The sequence below is a fragment of the Protopterus annectens genome, chromosome 3.part1 (genome assembly GCF_019279795.1).
Source record: "Protopterus annectens isolate FY-2018-M chromosome 3.part1, PAN1.0, whole genome shotgun sequence".
Classification (NCBI taxonomy): Eukaryota; Metazoa; Chordata; order Ceratodontiformes; family Protopteridae; genus Protopterus; species Protopterus annectens.
Genome location: NC_056732.1, coordinates 691,173,826 through 691,198,878, shown reverse-complemented (window position 1 = coordinate 691,198,878; position 25,053 = coordinate 691,173,826). Strand labels below are relative to the sequence as shown.

The following is a 25,053-nucleotide window of genomic DNA, read 5'->3' as shown; positions in this document are numbered from 1 at the left end:
CTTCTGCCTACCTGATCTCCCAACTCTTGACCTAAGCCATGATCAGTAATTATTAACTATGTTTTATTTATTTACTGAAGCATATGGATCATGTTCATCCTCAGTCTGAGTTACACTGGACCACTGAAGAAAAGCACAGGTAATAAAAACAGTAGAGTAAAAAGCAATAAAAACACAAAACAACCAGAATAAACAGATCACAAACCATTTTTTGCTCTGTAATTAAACTATATAATATTTTGTTTGATTTGCAATGAAAGTGGTTGAATACATGTTTGTGTATTAGAGAAATATACAAAATGTAGGTGCAATAATAATTATAAGTCAAATGGTAAATTTGCAAAATTGTACAGATAAGATAGGATAAATGATAGACGTACAGTCTCTGCAAAGATTAACAATACTCATTTGCCTCCAGTGAAATACTGTTATTTATATTCTGTGTATTATTTACAGTTTCTGTTTTACCTTCCCAACACAAAGTTAATTAGTAGTACCAAGCTGGGTCATTAGTAGCTGTCAGTTGATGTTAGAGGTATTTTTTTTTCTTTCTTTTTTTTTGTTATTGGGTTATGCTAAAGCTTCTCTGGAATAGAAGTGATCTCAGAGGATTTATTTAAATTCTACAAGGGAAGTGGATGAGCAAATATGTCCAGAGCTATATATTTTATTAGCTGTGTGAACTTTATGATTGTTTTTTTTTTCAGTAACAATGCAGTTTTGTACAGTAGAATCAAACTATTTTGTGTGAAATTTGCTTCCTATCAAAAGCTGCATTATGTTATTCCGGAACGTAATTCTTTGGGGGTTTACAGAAACAGGCATTACATTGCAGTAAGTGAAATAAAGTGGTGAGTGGTGATGCAAAGGGAGAGCATGATTCAGAGAGACATAGTGTTAGCAAGTTATTGGAAAAATAGTGTGGTGTGCATTGTATGCAAATGATCTCATAATGACTTGCAAATGAGTTAAAATGCTAGTATCTGCTATAGCTAGTCAGCATAATGTGTTAATGGCCACTTGGTGAGCCAAGGTCTATGATGTTGCACACCATTGCTACTCCTTAACAGAAAAGTCTGTCATTAGCCGACATAACATAACCTCCATGGCCAGCAAAAATTACTGGGCCACCCTAAAGGAAATCTACACCTTTAGCTGCAAAAATCTTAATACCATTATAATGGGGACCTGATCATTAACTCCCTTAGACCAAACAACTCCACCCCCAGTGGCTATTAGACACAGGCACAGACAGATACACACATGCATGTGCACGCACACACACACACACACACACACACACACACACACAGACACACACACACACACACACACACACACACACACACACACACACACACACACACACACACACACACACACACACACAGACACACACACACACACACACACACACACACACACACACACACACATACACACTACATAGGGGCTGGTGGTTCATAAGCTATTACTTCCTCTTAGAAAAACAATACTGCCTACAACAGTTGGAATTTTCTAGGTAAAGACAACCTTAGACCACAGATAACATGTTGACCTAGCAGGAAATGGAAAAGACAGAGGAACTAGACCAAATGTAAAAGAGTGAAGTTTGTCAAATGATTCAGTATTAACTGAATATCTGCCAGTGTTGAGTCATACTAGGACAACCCTCTAAATTATTAGCAAGTAATGTGGATCTTTCTGCTAATAACTGTGCATCAGTAAATCTCATACTCCTTTGTTTCTTGTTGGAACTTTGAATGAGTCTGGACACTGTGAATGAATGTAAATGAAGCTGTTGTGTGGATATTGAAAGAAAAAAGAGTTGGATCCTGCTTCCCAGGGACACACTAAGCTCATGCTTGTATAGTCTTGCCTGTGTTTCTTTATCTTTTGGGTAAATTTACAAGTTAATTGTAGCCAATCTTGGTTATCTTTTCAGACAGTAGTATGGATATGACTGCACAGATTAGAGTTAGTATTTTTCAGAAGATAAATGCCTATTCACCAGTTTTGTTTGAATTTACATGTGCATGGTTTATATTTTCTTGGTATTTAATTATCACTGTACTTTGTATAATTCTAAGTAATTTATAGAATAAATGAACTATAGTTGATAGCCATCCCCTGAAGTGAAAATGCTTTTATTACTGCTGGTGTAAACTAATATACGGTTAGCTGGATTTAACAGTGGTCTGAAAATGAGAGCTTGGAGTACCAAACTGGTCTGGATGGTGGCAACATGGTGCCATAGAAGCAGGAAGTGTAGTAGCACTGAAAGAATAGTATTATCTCCTCATGCAAATCATTATGTGTGTGTTAGATTATGAATTATACAATGAAGGGTCATTGCTATTCAGAAATGGGCAAGCTGGTTGGACAGCCCACCAGTGTCCCCATTGTAAATCGAGTATATACCAATAGAAAAAAGTCCAGCCACTAAAGTACTATTCAGTGACCAGACTTTTCTATTGGAACATGCTACAGAGGGACAGTGCAAAACAGAAGAAAAATCAGATTCATTCTGAAAAATTAATAAACAGAAATGTACCTGATTTTCCTTCTGTTTCTGCACTGTCCCTCCTTAAATCTTGGCAGAATCTCACACCTCTCATCTGTCTGGATCTTCACAGAATGTCAGCATTTTCTCCTCATACTTTTACCCTTTTCTACATAAGAAAAATATTTTCTTGCAGACCTGTGGGTTTGAAGTCATAAAATAATGAAACACATTTAAAAACTTGCCTTCATATCCTTCAACAAATACATGCTAAAATACAGCAATGGTGATGCTCTTTTCTCCATTGCTTCTCTTGAAAAAAAAAAAAAAAAAAAAAAACAGCGATGGAGATTCTCTTTTCTCTGTCTGTTGCTTCTCTTGACCAAAAAAAAAAACAAAAAACGGCAACAAGGATTCTCTTTTCTCTGTTTGTTGCTTCTCTTCATCAATACTGATGTACTGTGCAAGCATGGGAATGTAACTGCCATATGCATGTGAAGTACATGAAAAAATGTGGAAGAACAGGAAACAATGTGGAGGAACACTATGGCACCATTATACAAAGACTAGGAAAAGTAAGCAATTTCTTAAATAATGTCATTGTATAATGTTACTAACCCACTCGTGGATATAGGTATGTCAGAATTTATCAATGGTTGGCTTTATTTAATCACTCAGGCTTGTCCCTCGTGATCAACCGATGCTAACCATGGGTAAATCCTAATATATAGGCACACCCACTTGTGGGTTATTGCTTAAACCGTAAAAGCCAAAATTCAGTTACTATTGGTAAGACAAGACATTGAACTGAAAGTTAAGAGGGTCGACTCTTGGGAATCTAGTGGTCATAACTTTGTTCCCTAGCTTTTCAATGTAAAAGTTTATTTAGGTGTGGCAAGTACTGATCATACTCAAGGCAGCAGTACACATTTGGCGTGTGCTGTTAAGGGAATCCCTAATTTATATTCTGGCTTATATTGGTGGCATAAGTGCTGATTTTGTAAATTAAACTTATATAACTTGTAAAATGGTATATTTTTTTCACCAAAAGGTCTATATACCCTAGCATTCACAAGGTAAATATATAAAAATGCGCACTTCACAACAGTTATTTTATTTTTTATACTGAATAAGCTAGGAAACCGGCAAAATGAGCTCTGGAGATTATGAAAAGTTTTCAGTGGGACAGCTGACCAAAAAGTGTAAATCAGAAGGAGTCTCCACATACTTGTCTAAGAAAGAATTATGTAATAGTTGCTTCGAATGGAGAAAATGAAAGCTTTGGAAGTATACCAAGCTGGCCATTTGTTTGCATTAAGCTTAAACATGCATGACTTTTTACATAAATGTTTTTGCTGACATGATGTAACCAAATGTGCATAGTGCATACATAAATATTCCGTTTAACTAATATATTAACTAAAAAATTTAATCTACACTCCTAGCATATATCCTGTTACTCATGAAGTCACGAGTGCTGTCAATTGAATCAGTTCAAAATACACTATTTTCACATTCTACTTAAATAATAACATTTTTAGTAAAGCTTTATAGAAAGTTAAACACAAAACAGCGTACACTAAATAGAATCAACAATGAAAAGCAAATGGTGTACTGAAAAAGATGCTCTACACAATAGAAGATAAATGTTTTAATAATATCCTTAGTTTAGCACTTTCTTCCGAACTCAGACAGACTTCATAAGAACTAAGATTTAAAGGATATTACGTCAGTATATATGTACAATTTAAAAATCAAACACCAATCCATTTTCCATTTCCTTTTGATGTTATTTATAGAAAGACACGTCACAAATAGGGCTGGCCTGTCATCTGAGGCATGTAAATTACAGTAGAACAATAGATATGCCTAGGAACCAGAAAATATGTAACATAAATTCTGAGCCACAGTGAATACTGCAGTGTGCAAAAAAAGAAATGTTTGCTTTAACCAACAGCGCTACTTTTTCAATTTATAGACATAAACTCATTTAAGAGTTTCAAAAGTGTATTAGGCAGCTTCAGGAAATAAATCATATTGTTTTCAGAGATTACTCAACTTGTTTTACAATTTAACAACTGTACAATCATTACCGGATCATTGAAGCAGTTATTGCTAGACTGCAAGCCATTGTCTGGATGATTGCTAAGGGAATGGCCACTGTTTTTCATTTTAAGTAGTGGCATTTAAGACATATTTAGGAAACGTATTATACACAAAGATAATTTTTTATGTGATATAAACGAATGCCCTTGTAGAATGGCAGTGTGCTGATATATAAGGGCAAAATCAGTCATTAACCAAAGTCATATGTGTTCATAATATTTATGAAAAGAAAATGAAATGGCAAAACAATTCTCCTGTAGTGAATTAAAGTGGAAATTAACAGTGTTTTATTCAATATGTACTTACAAAGTGTCAAAATACTGTTCATCCATAATGTCACAATATTTATAGTAATGCCATGTTAATGGATAAAAAGCAAAGTTTCATTGTGCCATATGCACTGTTAAGAGACTAGCTTTGATAGGCAGCACATGTAGTATTTCAAACAGACCTGAATGTGAAATAGATATGAAAGCTTACTCTCGGGGTGAACTTCTTAGCATCCATAACTCGAACACATAATAAGCCAGTTATGACTGAAGACCCAGTCACAGTCCTCAATATTGTTCATCCGTCTTTAACCACTGTTGACGTAATTCAGTTCCAGTACAAACCAATAAATGACACTAACAAATATTTGTTATGCATGTGCACTATTGATGCAGTTCATTTCCAGTGTAAATCAAAATTTGATACTGAAAAATGGTTGTTATAATACTGCAGTGTCTAGTCATGATGTGATCTTGTAAGCGGTATATGAAAGTTTGTTTTTCTTATTTAATTCTGCTGCAGTCCTGGTTTCCATAACAGCTGCTGTGAAAATATTTATTTTCTGTATGTAACGTATTAATAAGCAAAAAGGGAGCATATTCAAAAAAGCTAAGGAGGTCCTAGAAACTTTATTTTGTTTTATAAAAATTCTGAAAAAGAAATTCCTGTACTTGTGTAAACTGATATATATATATATATATATATATATATATATATATATATATACATATACATATATATATCTATATATATCTATATATATATATATATATATATATATATATATATATATATATATATATCTACACACACACACACACAAACACACACACACACACACACACACACACACACACACACACACACACACACACACGTATAAACATATACACACACACACACACACATATATATATATATATATATATTTAGACAATGGGCACACTGTATATCAGTATCCTGATTGGAGAACAAGCATTCTCCAGCAAGGAATTAATGTACAAGTAATGCCCACTGAGAAGAATGAGTCTGCCACTTCACAGCAGCATATCAAGCCGCCGTGGAGCTCGGACTGAGAAAACAGAATGGGAGCCTTTATTTTACACTCGCTAAGCAGCTTTTTTGCTGTTTAGCGAGTGTAAAATATAAAAAAGAAGGTGTGTGTGTGTTTGTGATATTGTTTGAGTGCATGTGTGCATGACAGTGAAAATGAGAGTGAGCCATTATTTTACACTCACTAAGCAGCACTTTGGCTGTTTAGTGAGTGTAAAAGAAAAAAAAGAAAAAATTAAAATTAAACTTGCACGTGAAAGTGTATGTGTTTATGAGAGTAAGAGAGAGAGAGTGATACAGAAAAGTGTGTGTTCATGTTTCTGTCTTGTGCATGAATGCAAGCATGAAAGCAGAGAGACTGTGTGTGTGTGTGTGTGTGTGTGTGTGTGTGTGTGTGTGTGTGTGTGTGTGTGTATGAGAGAGAGAGTGAGAGATAAAGTGAGAGTGATGTGACTGAATGCATGTATGTAAGCAGAGGAGACTGTGTGTGAGAGAGAGCGTGATCAAGAGCGAGTGAGAGTGAACTTGTGTAAGTGAATGCATGTATGAAAGCAGCTGGAGACTGTGAGAGACTGAGAAAGGGGGTGAGACCGATCTTGTGTGAGTGAATGTGTGTATGAAAGCAGAGAGACTGTGTGTGTGAATGTATGTGTGTTTGTCTGTGTGTGTGCTAGGGTTACCACCTGTCCCACTTTGCGAGGGACAGTCCCTCTTTGGGCAGTTGTGTCCTGCAAAATAATTGTAAAAAATGGCAAATATCCTGAGATTTTGGACAAAATTATTTCCTATATTTTACATAATACTTGCATAAAACAGTTATTCTGTATCTGAAACACCTAAATGTTATAAGAAACAGAATAAGCAATGAAAATGCTACACAAACACGCTTTGACTGAATGTATGTACGTAAGAGGAGACTGTGTGTGAGAAAGAGATCGAGAGAGAGAGAGAGAGAGAATGAGACTGAGCTTGTGTGAGTGAATGTGTGTATGAAAGAAGAGGAGACTGTGTGTGTGTGTGTGTGTGTGTGTGTGTGTGTGTGTGTGTGTGTGTGTGTGTGTGTGTGTGTGTGTGTATGGGAGAGAGAATAGGTTGTATGTAAAATTGCTGTGTTTCACTTGCTTATTTTTTTTTAAGCACTATTATTTTTTTATATATGTTGATGTAAAATGCTTCCTCCAACACCATTAATATAGAGTACAACAAGCATGAAACATTAGGCAGAGGAACTATTTTACATCAAATATATATTAAAAATAAATAGTACTTAAAATACATAAGTAAGTAAAACACAACAATTGTACAGAGAGCCCATTGTCTAAGCACAATAATGCCCTCCAGGGTGTGTGGTAATGTGTAATTAATCCCCTTCCAGGGGTGTAGAGGTCCTCCGCCTGCAGCGTCGGACCTCACAACACCCCTGGGCGGGCATTAATTACACATTAACACATACCCTGTCGGGCATTATTGCTTGCATATATTATGTATTATGAAGAAATGTGACTGTATTATCATTGGGCTGTATATGAAATTTGCAGTAAGCAAGTAAAGAAAGGAGTATAATAGTTCACTTGATCTATCTCTTTAACCCTTTTAATGAAAAAAAATATTATTTACAATATGTTAAGTTACTGTTTCTATTGTTTTCTTTCCATTAAGGGCATTCTTGGTTCAGGTCTGGCTCTGAAGGTCCAGGAACAACATCGTCAGAAGCATTTTGAAAAACGAAGAAACCCAGCAGCGGAACTCATACAGGTTTTTGTTCAATTTCCTTTACTCATGTTTTGTTGTTATTGTTATACGTATATATTTTACCTGAAACAGAGTATAGCAAAGACTGTAAAGATGAAAAGCAAAACAAACTTGATTGTATTTAAGATCTATGACCTAATTTATGGTAAGTCTGTGCAGAAGATAATTGCTAACTATGTTCTTTGACAGTAAGATCAAAACCTCCGTCAGCCTTTTCTCAATACTAGTTTGCAGTATGGCGCTTTACGTCATTTTAAATTATAACCACTCTTCAGGAAACTTTTCATCCAGAGATGAGGCTATGAGTTATTTACAGAAAATGCCTTCACAGCCATTGCCAGTTTCACTTCTTTATTTCTGAATGCAGGTGTGGGCAGGTGGTGTAAGAAAGGGTTATAGACAGTGTCTAAAACACGTAGCTTACTTCTGTTAGTTCTCAGCAGTTCATCTTAATATAACTTTCAGTTTTCAGCCATTTTCAGAATAATATTGTGGAACTGACAGCTGACTAGTGTGACAAAGTTCAGTATGACAATGATAGGCATGATTAAACCCCTTTACAAGAAATACTCATGCCTGTCCCATACATAGAAGTCCTGTGACTAGTTGTTTTTCCAATCATATAACATCATTTGCCTCATACCTCTGTTATCTTCAGCTTTTGTCATGTTGCTGTCAAACATACTTCTTTGTGGGACAAGGAGCCCTCTTAAGATCTATTTACTCCACTGTGGTACTTGAGTTGCTTTTGTGGCCTTCTTTTCCTTGCCTGTCTTCCATTCTCATTTTGTAAAGCATAAATAGCACATTTACTTTCTTATTACTTGTCTTCTGGTGCAGACCCACCATTATTATCATAGGTTCATAGTTTCATACTAGGCTTTTGATCAAATAGATTATTTGTAGCCTAACTTCCTAGCTATAAATCAGATAGAGCTTTTGCCTAACTTCAAGATTCCTACCTTTCTATACGAGGAACTACCAGCTCATTTCTTCCTCCTTCCATGAGGGTTTGAGAGGCCAGGCCTGGGATAAAGTTACTGTTTCCCATCTAGATTACCAGCTAGTGCTGGAAGAAGGTCAGTGAGCTGCTGTGCTCAACGATTATGTGAAGTCTGTGCTTTAGTAGGGGGATTCTTTGAGACAGGTGTCTATCATTCTAGCAAGTCCTGTTTATGTTGCAGTGGAAGTTGAATTCTTTTAAGTGGGACTTTATGATGTTCTTTGTTTTGCAGATGTGTAGGGGGTCCTTAGGCCTACTTTGTTTGAGGTTTTGTATGCAAGACAAAGGACACCCTTCACAAGTCTGTAGGAAACAGAGAGGAGAAATAGTGTTCTAAGGTGGTCTGCAAAGAACATGGAAGCCGAGCCCTTAGTTTTCTTTTTGAAGAAGTACTGAGTTTTTTCACGTTTAGTCATATGTTTGGACTGGTACATACTGAAAGGGACAATATTATGTATTATGCCTCTAATAAGAGAGGCGTATGAGAGAGAGATAATAAATGCCTTTAATCTAGAATATAACGCCCTGAAAATTAGCATGGCTAGATAGAAGGACTTCCTAACAACAGTAGATACAAAGTAGTCTATAAAACTGCCCCAATCTCTAATAAATGTGTCACTTTTCAGGGGGATATCTGTATAAGTGCATGAGTGCATGTGTTTTCCAAAGGACATAATTCTACATTTGTAGCATTTTTCTTTATGTCATTCTGGCACCAATTATTTCTACATGTGAGATCTTCTTGGAGAATCTGTTGGACAGTTTATGATACATCTGAGTTTGCATTCATCTAAAAACTTGGTCAGCTACAGGCCCATGATATCAGTTTTGACATCACAGAAATAAATACTGAAAAGGAGTGGCCCCAGAATCGATCCATGTGAATCCCCAGCTTGTAATGACCCTTTTGGATGAGGGCATGCTCCCTAAACTAATTGGCTGAGTTTTATTAATTAGGCAGTTTGCTTACTAATGAAATGCATAAGGATTTATATTTAATTATCTTGTCATCAGTGCCAGAATGTGGGATGGTATCAGAGGTCTTTAGCTGGTTGAAGGAAAACTAAGTGTACTGAATTGCCTTTATCCAGTGCCTCAATGACTTTTCCAAAAAAAAGTCCACTAAGGTTAAAAAGCAGGATCTACCTTTGATAAAATAAAATTGGTCTGGATGAAGGGATTACAGACTTAAAATGTCCTTGTTTATGAGCTCCATGATGATAAGGTCTATTTTATTGCAAGTACAGCTAGTTAAGTTTATCGGTCTATAGTTCCCGGGGTTAATAGTGGAGTCTTGTTTGTGAAGTTTGATGAATACAGCTATTCTCCACATCTCATGAGTAAATCTAGTAGAGATGCTGTGATTGAACAGATTTATTGGTGAGTCAGTAAAGATGTGCTTGGTGCTGACAAGAAAGCAGCGTGGCAACTAGTTTCCCAGTTTATGGATAGACAGCTGAAATCTCCTAATAAAATAATGATTAGTTCAATGGGAAGGGCACTAGTTTGTTTAGATCTGTCCCATGTGCCACGTATAACTTAGGGAGATTCTGTAGTTGGCCATAATATGGAATGGGTTTTTGTTTCTTTCTCTGAAATGCCTCTGCACTCTCTGTTTCTCTCTCTCTCTGTCTTGGTAAGAGCCACAGAAATACACACAGCACTCCAGATGACATATTTCTACATTTATAGAGATGGATTTCACCTTTTGTATTCATCTGGTTATACTTGTTTATATGCAGCTAGTATTCATCCAGCCTTCTATGTTGCTTTCCAAATCACTTACTTACAATTAGGTAATAATAATGACTACCTTGGATCAATTTAAACTTGTATTACTACTGTTTCTCACTGTAAATGTCTAGTGCTTTATTTTTGTGTACAAAAGGTATTATTTTTTGTTTTGCTTTGAAAATAAGCTACAATGCTTAGGATGAGGCTGTGATGACCCTGCTCTGGACCAGTAATCAGGGAGCCTCAGTCCTCACCACTGGCACCAGTGGGGTACGTTCACTGAGAGGATAACAGGTACACATACAGTCAAGTGCAATTTCCCTTAAGACCACACAGAGACCATAGTCAGTCTGAGGCTGTTTTTTCCCTCTTTCTCCAGATCCCCAGTAAGACTCCCCACTGGCACAGCTATAGAGTTGAGATCTCAGCTGAGTGTCCATGTCAAGGCCTCCAGCACCCTCTTTGTCCAACCAGTGCTTTGTGTCCCTGCCCAAGTAGCTGACACACACACTCATTCAGATTTGATTTGCACACACACACACACACACACACACACACACACACACACACACACACACACACACACACACACACACACACAACTGGAACAGGCTAGCAGAGTTTTAATAGCTATGTCCCCTTCTGCCTAGTCTGCAAGATAGTTATGTCTGCCACCAGACACTCCTGCCAGCTACCTTACGGCTCCTCAAAGGGTACCCAATATACTGAGTGAAATTAGTATTAATAGAAATGATAGTTTGACCAAGAGCAAGGCTATTAGGAGTGGCCCACATAGTGTCACCAAATAAATATGCAAGTATTCTCAAAACTTAAATATCTCTACAAAGATCAACCACAATGGAAGGTTTAAATATATTTAATAATAAATAAAAAAACAGGAAAATACTAAGTATATATTCACAGTGACATCAGACTTTAAAATCACAGGAAATATTTAAAATAAAATTGAAGAACAGGCTCAGACAAATAAAGAAAAACAATATCTAAACTTCTTCTTCTTTTTCTGGCTTTTCCAGGTTAGGGGTCGCCACAGCGGAACTCCGGTCCGCTAATGATTGGCAGTAGATTTTTTACAGGTGCCGAGATGCCAGCTCGACGCCCAACCTTCAATGAAGGCACGCCCATTCTACGCATGTCTTTTGAACACCACTCCACCGCGGGGAGGACATGCAGACTACACACAGAAGGAATTCCAGCTGAGAATCGAACGGGAGAACCTCTTGCTGTGAGGCAACAAGGCTACCGCCTCACCACCACGGCTAAGCTTCACTATATTCCTGAGAGTTACTATTCCCTACTTACGTAATAGAGCAAGGCAGATGATGTGGTGAATGGTTCTTCTTGTTGTCAGGCCCAAGACAGAATACAGAATACTCAGTCTCACTAAGAGACTTCTCAAAATAATATCTAAAGTACTACTTCTGAGATAGCTTGCAGAATGACATCACTTCTGGTCATCTGACTTCTAGTTCTCATTCAAAACCCCCATTGCTGGAAGCTTGCAAGACTTAGCACCTACCTGTAAAAAACATACAGGGGCTTTTGCTCAGATCTTTGGTAGGTGCTGGAAGTCATAAAACAATTGAATATCTCTATACTTCCACAGTAGTAATTAGTTCACCCCAAAGACAATACAGAAGGCTTCCTAATACAGATTTGTGTCTCTGGCTGCATTGAAATTTGTGAGATAGCAACTTTATGGTCTAGCCTATAAAGTGATTTAATTTCAGATATTTTTTTAAAGTTTGATGGACTGAGGTTAATCTCCTGTCAGCCTATTTCCTCTTTTAAAACATATACATTTAAACAGTTACAACAGTGCATGTACATTTCTGTTCTCTCCAGTAGGGCACACTGTGGATACATTTTAAGCACAAGCACTTTACAGATACCTTTTCAACACAAACATCTGTACAAATCAATTTGATATACATATGACGTACAATTCTATACATTTGTAACACCAGCATCTTGTATGACATACAGTTCTAATATATTTGTAACACATTCATCTTGTATAAATCAGTTTGATATTCACAAATGACATATAATTATTTGCAAAATTCCAGTTAGCTGTGTTGGCAGTACCTCCTTTCATCACCCATGCCTTCAGCCTTACAGGTTCTCCCTTCATCACTTTTTCATTCTGCTGCTTATAAACCCTTTTCCATGTGATTTATATATCTACAGAGATGTAGCTATCTTTCAAAATATTATGCAGTAGCACTGTTAAAGATGATAGATTAGATCAGACCCAATGCTGAACCTTGTGCTACCCACAAATTAACTATTTTCTGATCTCTGCATTTTATTCCATATATTACCATCTGCATTCTTCTGTTGAGCTATTATTTTTCCTGTGTTACTGTCTGTGGTCTTATTCTGACACTGATCTATGTGATACTTCTTTGAATCAGTCTCCAGAGCTGTGGACAAGGGTAAGGCGGTCCACACAGCCTATCTGGACCTTGCCAAGGCCTTTGACACCATCCCCCACTCTGGAATCATAAATAAACTTACTAAGTTGGGCATTAATCCCTACATCACTCGATGGGTTGCCAACTGGCTTACTAACAGAACCCACACTGTAAAAGTAGCTGACTACAAATCCAGCTCCAGACAAGTGACAAGTGGAGTGCCTCAGGATTCAGTCCTGGGACCACTTTTGTTTGGTATCTACTTCTCTGAAGTACAGGTCAATACTAAGGAGCTCCTCCAAACAAAGATGACTGCAAACCGGGAGCCATTATTGAATCTCCAAATGATGTGAATACTCTACAAAAAGGCCTTACAGAAACAGATGCTTGGTGCCAGAGCCATGGGCTGAAGCTCAATGCCAAGAAATGTATAGTTATCCGCTTTGGGATAAAACATGTACCTGTGAATTGCCACATAGGTGGCAGTACACTAAACACCAAAAGTCTGATAAGAGACTTAGGGACACAGGTGGACAGTGGTCTTATCTTCGATAACCACATCGCCACAACAGTCAGGAAATCCTTCTATGTGGCACAGATCATCACTAAGGACTTTTCATCCAGAAAAAAATGAGGTCATTGTTCCACTGTACTCATCCCTCATTAGACCCATTATAGAATACAATGCTCCATTAGGTATGTACCTCTCAAGACACCTGCAACAACTGGAAAGGCAGCAGAAATACCTCACTAAAAGAATCACAGGCCTAAAGCAGATGCCCTATGCTGACCGCCTTAAAAAACTCCAGCTATACTCTGTCGCATATCGTCTACTCAGAGGCAATCTCTGCTTAACATACAAGGCCATGTCAAACCCAGAGCTGTTGGACATGCTACACTTAAAGAAATCCCAATCCCTCAGAGCCACACACTCCAGGGATCTAAACCTTGTCATCACAATAAACAAAACATGCTGAAGGGATAGGTTCCTGACCCAGAGACTCCCCAGACTCCGGAATAGACTTCCCATACATATCAAGCAGAGCGCCTCTTTGGCCCTCTTCAAAAGGAACCTTGATGTTTGGATGGGAGAAAGGAAATTCACCCCAGGGATCACGTCAGTCATCCTGCTAGACAGGGGTCCAGGGAAGTAAATAGTGTAGGAAGAAATAGCCAGGGAATTGGTATGGCTAGGCTTGTATAGGCCCTAGGGCCAATAGCCTAGTACCAACCTATGAACCTATACATAACACATTGTGGGATGCTATGCCAAAAGTAAGGTTGAAGATCTTAGAAGGCCCTAATTACACTTCTTCTGTTAGGCCTCATTTTGAAGCTGACTTCATTATAAAATAAAATTTTCTTTGGATTCTAAGTTTCTATCTGGCACAGTAATGGAGGCATTGTATTTTGCTTTCAAAACTGTACAAAATGCATACATATACTGCAGTTATTGCCAGTTATAAAATAAGAATTATAATTTGGAATGTCAATAGTAGTACTATTGTGAACATTTGTGCATGTTGACTAGTATATCACCAGTTCTATTCTTAAGCTCTGGTATGTCATTTAATATTTTCCAGTTATTCTTGATAATAGCAAACAGTAGAGAACGAAAAGTTCCACAACCACGGCTTAAAACAACTTCACTTTTATTTGCAGCAAAAAAACACAGTAAGCGCTTTCAAACTCACAGTTCTTCAGACTGAACTATTCAGGCTTTTACTCAGAAATTTAAAATGCACATTAACCAATCCGCAACCATTATAAATTATCTATACAAATCCCTAGATCTAAGAACCGGTTTTAAAGAAACCTTGTTGTTTATATCAGGCTTCCTATCAGAGAGAAACTTGCAAATCCAGTATAGTTCTGTGTGTATATGTCTGTGATTTTCAAAACAATGCTGTCTTTGCTCGGCCGAGAGAGCAGCCTACCCCATCGGTCACAAATACTGTCAATCAGGCATCTCGTGAACCAATCAACAGTGGTTTGGAAACAAGCACCACTGTCTTTGCCTCTGCAACAGCGGCAACTTTGCAGCGTGATACGCTGGATACGGGTTCAGGTTCTGATACATCCTTTTTGCCACAAAATAATACTACTACTATACCCCCTTTGAAAGAAGCAATTAATAATTCACAACCATCAGGAGCTTGCATAGTGGATAATAGTGTTAATGTGACACTATCATCTACCTCGCAGTACAATCTAGATGGTCAAGAGAATACGCCAGATGTTTTTTTAGTGGGCAAGTCAACAACATTTTCGTTACCGAACCCACTGCTAATAAGAAACAGATCAAGGAGTACAGGGAGAAAAGGAAGGTTGCAACGGCAACCAAGTACGGACAGGATACAGCAAAAGGTCAAGAAATGACGCTTCTAAACGCAGGTTTAATAGTTAATATTTCTTCCTTAGTAAATAAAGAGAGGAGAGAGCGCTCCTAGAGAAACCGCACTTTATTGGTGAAAATCAGCAACAATAAATCCAAATCGACTGAATCAGGTAAAATTAACGCTTTCCAAAACAAAACAGCGTTTTCGTCCACTACAAAGTGAGACTTCATCAGATAAGTGGGTATAGTTCAATTAGTCATTTATATAATGAGATTAAAAATCCAATAGCCACTAAGAAACTTTGCATTTTGGTTAGACCAATAGCTAAGGTGGGACTCATTAAGTTAAAAACATGAAATGTTAAAATAAAATGAAATAAAAACTTTTTTCATTCCAAGAGTTGTAATATAAAATAAGTAAATATGTTAATCATATAATAAATAACTTGATAATCAGGCATATAGTTTGTGTTAATACCTGTTGTGTTTAATAGCTGAAATCCTTATAATTGTTTTTGGTTGTGGACTGTATAATGTATTGTAGCACCATCTACTGTTGTATTGAGGTAATGACATCTGTGTTTTATATTTTGCCTGCCCTTAATTTTAGTACAGGGACCAGGGATATACATTCATTTAACCCAGGCTGTTTGGTGGCTTCTAAAAGGATTTGCCACCATAGTTCTTTATATTCAAGCCATTCTTCCAAAGGGCCTCCTCTCAAATCTTTGTGTACCTGTTCCAATACGAAGAAAGAAAATTCAAAATTCTTGCAAATTTTGGTGTGTTTAAATAATGCATTAGTTTCTTTCTCCTTTAGAATTTCATATAGGTGTTCGTAAATTCTTCTTTTTAGAGCTCTTTCTGTTTTTCCAACGTAGAATGAATAACAGCTGGAACATAGGGCCAAATATACCACTCCTTGTGATTCGCAGTTATGTATTCCTGTACTGTAAATATTTATGTCTCTCGATTCTAGGAAAATCTCTTGAGTGTTAGAGATGTATTTGCACTGGTTGCAATGGCCACATTGATAGGTACCATAGTTGGTGTTTCTTACTTTTGTCTTATGGTTGTTGTAGTTGGTTTTGTTGTTCTCTAATAGCTTTTTAATGCTGTATGCATTCTTGTAGACTGTTTTCGGAGTCTTTGTTTTTATATTTTTAATGTCCGAAAAAGAGATAAATTTGTTCCATTCTGTTTGGAATATTCTTTTGATTTTAGAATTAAAGAGGTTGAATTCAAGAACCAAGGCTGATTGGTATTCAGATGCTTCTTCTTTATTATAATTATTGATCGCAGACTGAATGTCCATGGTATCAGTATTGGAAGTGGTACTGATAGTATTAATCTTACAGCCTTTAATAGGTCTAAATTTAGTTGATCTATTTTTTTCAACCTCTGTTCTTATATCCTGAATGAAGCCAGAAGGGTATCCTCTTGCTCCAAACATGCCTTCTAAGGTATTGCATTCAAAAAGAAAATCATTGTCTGTGCTGGTCATCCGACTTCCTCTGACAAACTGTCCTTTGACAATGTTCCTTTTGCAATGTGGGGGATGTGCACTGTCAAAATGTAAGAACGAATTGCAGAAAGTGCTCTTCCTAAAGATCTTGGTTTCCAAATCATTGTTGTTGTCGTTCTTATATACTTCAATGTCCAGGTATTGCAACCTGTCTGTTGATATGGAATGTGTGAACCTCAAAAAATCTGTAGTATGGTTGATATAGTCGAGGAATTCATTTAGTTTGTCAAGGCCTCCTGTCCAAAAAATTGCAATGTCATCAAGGTAGCGTCTATATAAAGACCAGTATCTTTGATATTCTGAATCAATGATGAAATGGGATTCCCATCCAGCCAAGACTATGTTGGCATAGGTGGGTGCGCAGGCCGCACCCATAGCAACTCCCTTAAGCTGTTGGTAAAACTCATCATTGAATGTAATAAAATTGTATTTCAGTACTGTGTCTGTAAGTTCTACTATGGCTACCTTCTCTTCATGTGTTAATGTCTTGTCCAGAAAGACCATTTCTTCAAATAGACTCATCCCTTCTTGATGAGGAATGCATGTGAAGAGGTCAACCACATCAATTGTTACAAATATGAGGTTCTCTGTCCAAGGGTCCTTAGTAATGCTCCTTAGGAGGTCCCATGAATCTTTAAGAATAAGTTCATTGTTGTTGCAAATATGTTTGGTCTTGGCATCTACGAATTTGGCCATGGGAAGTGTTTTGGAATTATCCGCTGACACAATAGGTCTAAGTGGGGGGTCATAGACATTTTTGTGTACCTTAGGTATACCAAAAATGATTGGACTCTTCGGTTTGGGTACATGCAGAAATTTATGTAACTTATTGTCTATTGTTCCCTCCATTATCATGTTTTCCAAAATCATATCAATTTTTTTGGTAGGCCACATTCACCTCATTGATGGATACACTTCTGTACTTACTGTCTTCCATGAGAATACTATTCATTTTACTTTCGTAAATGATATTATCCATGATAACAGCTCCCCCTCCTTTGTCTGGCTTCATGACTCTGATTTGTGTGTTGTTTCTTAGGTCGTTCAAAATTTCCAATTCTTTTCCTGTAAGGTTTTTGGGTATATTAGATGTTTTGAACTCCTTTCTGATTTCTTGTTCAAGTACAATGTCCAGATTCTTGATTTGTGGGTGGAGGGGCGGATTGTAAATGCTACGCCTAGTGAGGCCTGACTGTAGGTGTTCAGTGGGGGGAAGAATGGCTTGTAAATTAACCTTTCTGAGAAATAGTTTGGTATCTATAATGGTTTGTACCAAGTCACCTCGAGTACTGGGAATAAATTTGAACCCTTTACTAAGTATGTCAAAGTGACCTTTATTGATAGTGATGTTACTGTAATTATAAATTGAAAAATTCTTGAAAGAATGAGTTGTCCCTGTATGTAAAATTTCATCATCTTCGTCCGTAGCAACGTAAACTGAATGGTCTAGTGTGGGGGCAATAGATGGGGTAGGGGTGTGGGTAGTGATGTTTAATATCTCCCTCTCCCCCTTCTCCCTCCCCCTCTCCGAAAATTCTGAAAGTCTTGTCGGTTTCTATTTTGATAATATGGTAAATCCTCTTGCATTAGGGGTGGGAAATTGGTGTCATAGTTATCCCTACCTAAATCATCTCCCCAATTGCCTGGTGAATAGTTATTTACTCTTACAGAGCTCAGTTTTGTTCTAGTGTTGTGTTCATGGTTTCTTGAGGGGGGTGGGGGATAACTGACATGGTGTTGATAATCCTCAATGTCCCTTTTAAGTTTATTTATTTTCCTCTGTTCAAGTATTTTACATTTAGTGTCAGTGTCAGAACTGATGTTGTGATATTTGTCTTTTTCTTGTTTAATGTCAAAAAGCAGGTCTTGTTTAATAAGATTGTCTACACATAAAATTTCTTCCTCCAAAACTTTTGACAATCTGTTATTTTCTTTAATAATAAGTCCCAAGATTTCAAGCCCACAATGGTTAAAAACATTAATCAACTCTTTGTGAAAGTCTGTACCTGCTTCAACATTATTGGGGTATTTCCATACCCTGAGTCCTTTAGGTACAATCTTACGTTTGATACACTCTGTTAAGTAACAATTCTCTATGCTTAAAGTCTTGTATTTATACATAAGTTTAGACAATTTGTCCAGTTTAAGATCATAAGAGTCACCATCCTGAGGTGTCTCATTATCTTGTGATAAAAAGTTAAAAGAATGAGGGCATTTTAACCAATCAGTCACATTAAGATATTTGGTAGAAGTGGAGACAGTACCTTTGGCATTATTGCCTGGCGTGTTCAAATAAGGAACACTAGCGTTGTTGTTAACCCCTGAGCATGTATTCCTGTCCGGTACGATTCCGGAACCTAGTATAGCTGGTGTGATAGCAGGATTGAAGGTGCCACCGTTCGGTTCTGCCTCTTCAGCCGACGAGTAGCTGGATTCCCGGTTGTGCCTTTTTCTTTTTTGTTTCACACCTCCTAACCTTTCGGTCCCTTCCGGGTAGCTTCTTGCGTCGGTAGTTTGCCTGCTAAGTAGCGAACTGCATAAAGGGGTTAAAAGTTCTATCAGCTCGGTGAGCTGACCAACAAGTTTTCTCGACTGTCCCACTTCATCGCGGTTGCAGGAGAAAGTGCTGCTCTCCATGACAAGGCACCAAAACTAGGAAGCTCTGATGGGTGCCAAGTTGCGGAAAAAACACTAGTAAATAAAGAGAGGAGAGAGCGCTCCTAGAGAAACCGCACTTTATTGGTGAAAATCAGCAACAATAAATCCAAATCGACTGAATCAGGTAAAATTAACGCTTTCCAAAACAAAACAGCGTTTTCGTCCACTACAAAGTGAGACTTCATCAGATAAGTGGGTATAGTTCAATTAGTCATTTATATAATGAGATTAAAAATCCAATAGCCACTAAGAAACTTTGCATTTTGGTTAGACCAATAGCTAAGGTGGGACTCATTAAGTTAAAAACATGAAATGTTAAAATAAAATGAAATAAAAACTTTTTTAATTCCAAGAGTTGTAATATAAAATAAGTAAATATGTTAATCATATAATAAATAACTTGATAATCAGGCATATAGTTTGTGTTAATACCTGTTGTGTTTAATAGCTGAAATCCTTATAATTGTTTTTGGTTGTGGACTGTATAATGTATTGTAGCACCATCTACTGTTGTATTGAGGTAATGACATCTGTGTTTTATATTTTGCCTGCCCTTAATTTTAGTACAGGGACCAGGGATATACATTCATTTAACCCAGGCTGTTTGGTGGCTTCTAAAAGGATTTGCCACCATAGTTCTTTATATTCAAGCCATTCTTCCCAAGGGCCTCCTCTCAAATCTTTGTGTACCTGTTCCAATACGAAGAAAGAAAATTCAAAATTCTTGCAAATTTTGGTGTGTTTAAATAATGCATTAGTTTCTTTCTCCTTTAGAATTTCATATAGGTGTTCGTAAATTCTTCTTTTTAGAGCTCTTTCTGTTTTTCCAACGTAGAATGAATATTTCTTCCTTTTTATTGACACCAGCACAAATTTCATTATTAAATAAAGGATTGTCATTCATACCTGCTAAACGAGTAGACCAAGCTGAAATGCTCAAAGATCTGAAGTTACTTTGACTTTAAAAACATTATTTACTGGTAACAATATGGATACAGCTGATTTTTTTTAAAAAAACAAGTACTTTTGTACCTCTGCCTCATCCTACTATACAAGCATTTATTGATGTTTATGAAAATTAATTTAGACCTTTATTTGATCGAGGCACAAGAACTACATTTTGTAATATGTCTCCTGAAGACTATACAACATTAAATGAACTTAAAAACATGCATTAACTGGAAGTTAGACCAGCTGACAAGGGAGGGGGCATTGTTGTCCTCGATAGAGAAATGTATCTTAATCAAATGAGATTACTTTTATATGATGAGAATAGGTACCAGTGCATTTCTAAGATCATTGTGAATGGTATAATGGAAAAGGTTTCATTTCTAGTTTTTGATCTCCTTATGACTGATCTTATGGATGAAAACTTTTTTAAGTTTTTTAATGTTGATCATCCACTTATCCCGATGATATATGGATTACCTAAAATTCACAAAAACAAGGTAACCCCATCTATGCGACCTACAGTGTCTGGGACAGGGTGGTGTACAGAGCCACTGTCGATCTATATAGAGAAAACTTTACATAATTTATTGGATCGATGTACCAGTGTTCTGAAAGACACTAAATCTTTTTTTAGAGAGGTTACATGATAGATTACTGAGTGTAGATGTTGACTATGTTTTTGTAACACTTGACATTGAATCTTTATTTACAGTCATCCCCAATAACTGGGGAGTTGATACTGTTATGACATTCTTAACAGAGAGACACTATTTTACGAATGATAAGGTCACGTTCATATGCTCATTGTTAGAAATTGTTTTGGAGAACAATGTTTGCATATTTGACCAGGAGTTCTTTCTCCAGCAAGCTGGCATCGCTATGGGCACTGCTTGTGCAAATAGCTACGCCAACTTAGCTGTAGCACAATGGGAAGAAACATATCTTCTAACAGATAGCAGTGAATACTTGAAGCATATTATTTGGTATGTTCGTTTTTTGGATGATATACTTATGGGATGATATATTTATGTTATGGCACGGAATGTAGATGAGCTAAAGGGGTTTGTAGAGTTCATGCATAGTACAACTAATTTCTTAAGATTTACATATAAATATTCTTCTCAAGAAATAGATTTTTTGGATGTACAACTTAAGAAAGCTGACTTAGATCATCTCTCTACTAGCATATACAGGAAACGTACAAGAAAGAATGCCCTTTTACATAAAATGAGCATGCACCCCAGACACATAGCTCATAATACTTTAACGGGACAGATATATAGAGTCTTGAGATTACATAATGATGACTGTGATGCGCATGCAGCTCTTGCCTCTCTTAATCAAGAATTTTTGCAGAGAGGCTACCTTGAATCAGAGATAGATGCATCCATCACAGAGGCCTGGACACATAGGGATGATAAATGCAGACCTCATTTTAGACATACATCAGATATTAGTACCATTAATAAACAACAAGATTCTACAGAAGATACTTTTAGGATTCCATTGCATTATTCCAGTGATATAAATACATTTTGCGATATTATCAAGAATAACTGGAAAATATTAAATGACATACCAGAGCTTAAAAATAGAATTAGTGATATACCCTCTTTTTCCTTCAGGAACAATAGATCTTTAAAACAACACTTGTGTTATAGATCACACATGTACATAGCTGGTAATATATCTACTAGAAAGGGTACCTTCCCTTGCAGGGGTTGTTCAGCATGTAAATACATTTTCACTAATCCATCTTATACACACTCTGTATTGGGTTTTGTTATTATTAAGTTAGATTATTATCTAGATTGCAAAACTGCTAATGTTGTTTATTTTACTTTCTGTCAGATTTGTCATGCCTTCTACATAGGCAAAACAAATAGATCCCTTAAAGACAGAATTCCTGAACCCCAAAGGGACATTAAAAATAAAAAGGAAAATAACGCATTAGCCGTGCATATTTTACATCATGACTCTGGACATGTTTTTAAGTTTTTTGTATTACAGGTTTTAGATACAAGCCTGAGGGGTGGGGATCAGATGAATTGCACTGAAGCAGCTGAGCAGAAATGGATTCTGCTACTTAATGCAGAAAGACGTCCAGGTATAAATGGTGTTTTTTCATTAAAGCCCTTTTTAAAAGGACGTCCTTTGAAGCATTAAATATTTTTTAAGGTTAGATAATGATTTCTTGATTCACCACTTTTATATGTGATTTTATCTTGTTATATATGATTTTGTAAACTGATGTCATGTGTTATTTATTAGATCAAGTGATTTACCATTCTTTCTATTTAAGTGTTAATGGATTCATTTTGCTTTGTCTGACGAAACGATGTGATCATCGTGAAAGTGCTTACCTATTTGTGTGTTTTTTATTATTAAAGAGTTATTTATTTTAGCCTTGTAGGCTCTATACCTTTATTTTTATTTCACAGTTTTCAATTTATCGTACCGGTCTGCACTCTGCATCTGTTTTGTTGCTGTTTGCTACACTTTGACACTAGCTGTTATAAGGAGTGCACAACAGAATGCACCCACATCAGCATCAGATAGAACATTGTGGTCCATGCAGTGATGTGAGTCATCCATTCCCCTGCCCAAGGGAAGAGTTAGGCCTAACATAAATACGTAATCATTGCTTGAATGCAGGTGAGGTCACAGACTACCAATGAAGTTTGCCTGTATGATAGCCTTCCCTGGCCAGCTCTCACCCTCACCTGGGAATACCTAAGATGGGGATTGAGTGCACTTGGTTGATAGGGGAAGTTTAATAATCATCAGGTGCAATGGGAAAATAGAGGCAGATTATTACAAGTATGAAGAGTTAAGTACTCTGGGTAGAGCATCAAAAAATGCATCAGAAAATGAACACATATATTTTAAATATCTAAAATTCAGAATGGCAATAGCACAAATTAGCATGCAATTCAAAATGCCCAAAATTTCAAACTACTAGGGGATATATACAGTGTATTCGGTTACTAAAACCAAGTTCCATGATATCTCAAATATTCCACAGCCTAACCAGTAAAATTAAAGGTCTAAATCTAGGTTCCCACATAAACAAATGAGCAGTATGTCCCACTTTACTTGGACAATGTATGAACATATTCAGCCCCTAATGGTCTCCAGAGGTCAACAAAGAAATGTAAGCATTCCAACCAAAGATAACATCTCTGGAAGGCATCTGAGAACGTTCCAAAGGAATCTGAAATGAGGCAGACAAGGCTAACAGTCATAATGTTAAAGACTTCCAAAACTCATACTCAGACCCTGTTACCACATGCCCCCAGAAATACATCTAGAAAGCATATCTGATGAAAATTAGAAATATGTTTACATCAGGCAAAGTTCACATCTCCTGGATATCTGTAAAGTACAGACTTTGATAAAACACACAAAATATCAAGTTCATCAAGAGAATACTAACAACAAAGTGATACTACAGTATTGTCATTTGTAGCAACTATAGCCATCTGTAGGAATTTGTGGTGGTCTGTTAGAGTCTGCAGCCATCCACAGACATTGAGAATCACCCAAAGACAATTTACTGATAAACCGCAAAGAAGTCACAACAAGGTAGTAAAGTCCAAAGAGTAAATAACTAATTCAGTTTGACATACCCAGAGTTTAGACATGAAAAATATCATAAGAACTATGCATACTTCATCTGTAGGCAGACAGATACCACCATCTTTGGATGTGTAACAGTACGAAGAACCAATAGAAGAACTAGAGGTGTTCAGTACTTAAATCACCATTGCAGTAACGTAAGCCACTTGGGTCTTAACCCCTGTACTGGCCAGCTTCACAGAGCTTTGGCTGACCTACAGGTACTCCAACTGCCTTTTAGATGGAGTACCCCATATGCTCCTGGCAGTTGAAGCACCTGCACATCAGCCAGAAGCATATGGGCTAATCCATATAAAAAGGCAGTTGGAGTACGAAAAATCTTCAGAGCTTTTTTGCCACCAGATTGAAAGTTTCATTTAGTGGTACCAGTAATCTGTAAGTCAGCTGTGATCCTTCAGGAACTAGGCAGATAAGTCCTTGTAGGGGAAAGCCTTCCTTTTGTAAAATGATTTTATGAGGAAAACTTTTTTCTATCAGAAGGTAATCTTTTGCTAAAAAAAACAAAGTGATATGGATTCTATTTTGAATGGAGTTGCAGTGCTGGTGCTTGTGTAAACTTTTTGAGAGGAAAAATTATTTTTTGAGTAAAAACTTTCCCAGATTTTAAAGTTTTGTGTGATTGGGGCAGGATGTTATGCTTGTGGGCGGCTGTTAGTAGTTTACTTACCTCAGAACCACTTGTTCTCCACTGTTCAGTTTACCTATGTGTTAAGTCTCTGCTAAGTGCATTCCTGACTTAATTCCTGGCTTACTGATGGAGCAGCAGTCAGTCTCTGTGGTCGTACCTTCACCAGTACATAAAAAGAAAAATGTCTTAAGGGTCAGACCAGCTCCTAGTTTAGCTCAGCTTCTGGTGGGTGACTCTGCTTTGGCCATTTCTTGTTCATTGGATGACCCATCACCCCCCAGTCCTTTTGGTGTAGCCTACTAAGCCACCAATGATCAGAGGCACCCATGTCTCCTGTGGCTGCAGGGATACCCTTGGCTGGCAAGGGATACCTACTATTGCTAATGTCTGGAGAAGAGGCAGGCGAAGGGTCTTCACTTGGCTGGGAGGATGTTGTGGAAGCAGGGTCCAATTTG

At 37.1% G+C, this 25,053-nt stretch overlaps 1 protein-coding gene across 1 annotated transcript in view; it reads left to right on the top strand.

The window, feature by feature from the left end:
• KCNQ3 (potassium voltage-gated channel subfamily Q member 3) overlaps positions 1-25,053 on the top strand; it is a 1,103,931-nt gene that overhangs the window by 400,186 nt on the left and 678,692 nt on the right. The window contains exon 7 of the mRNA XM_044066246.1: positions 7,592-7,687. Within this exon, the coding sequence (XP_043922181.1) occupies positions 7,592-7,687 (96 nt within the window). The remainder of the gene's footprint in view (positions 1-7,591; positions 7,688-25,053) is intronic.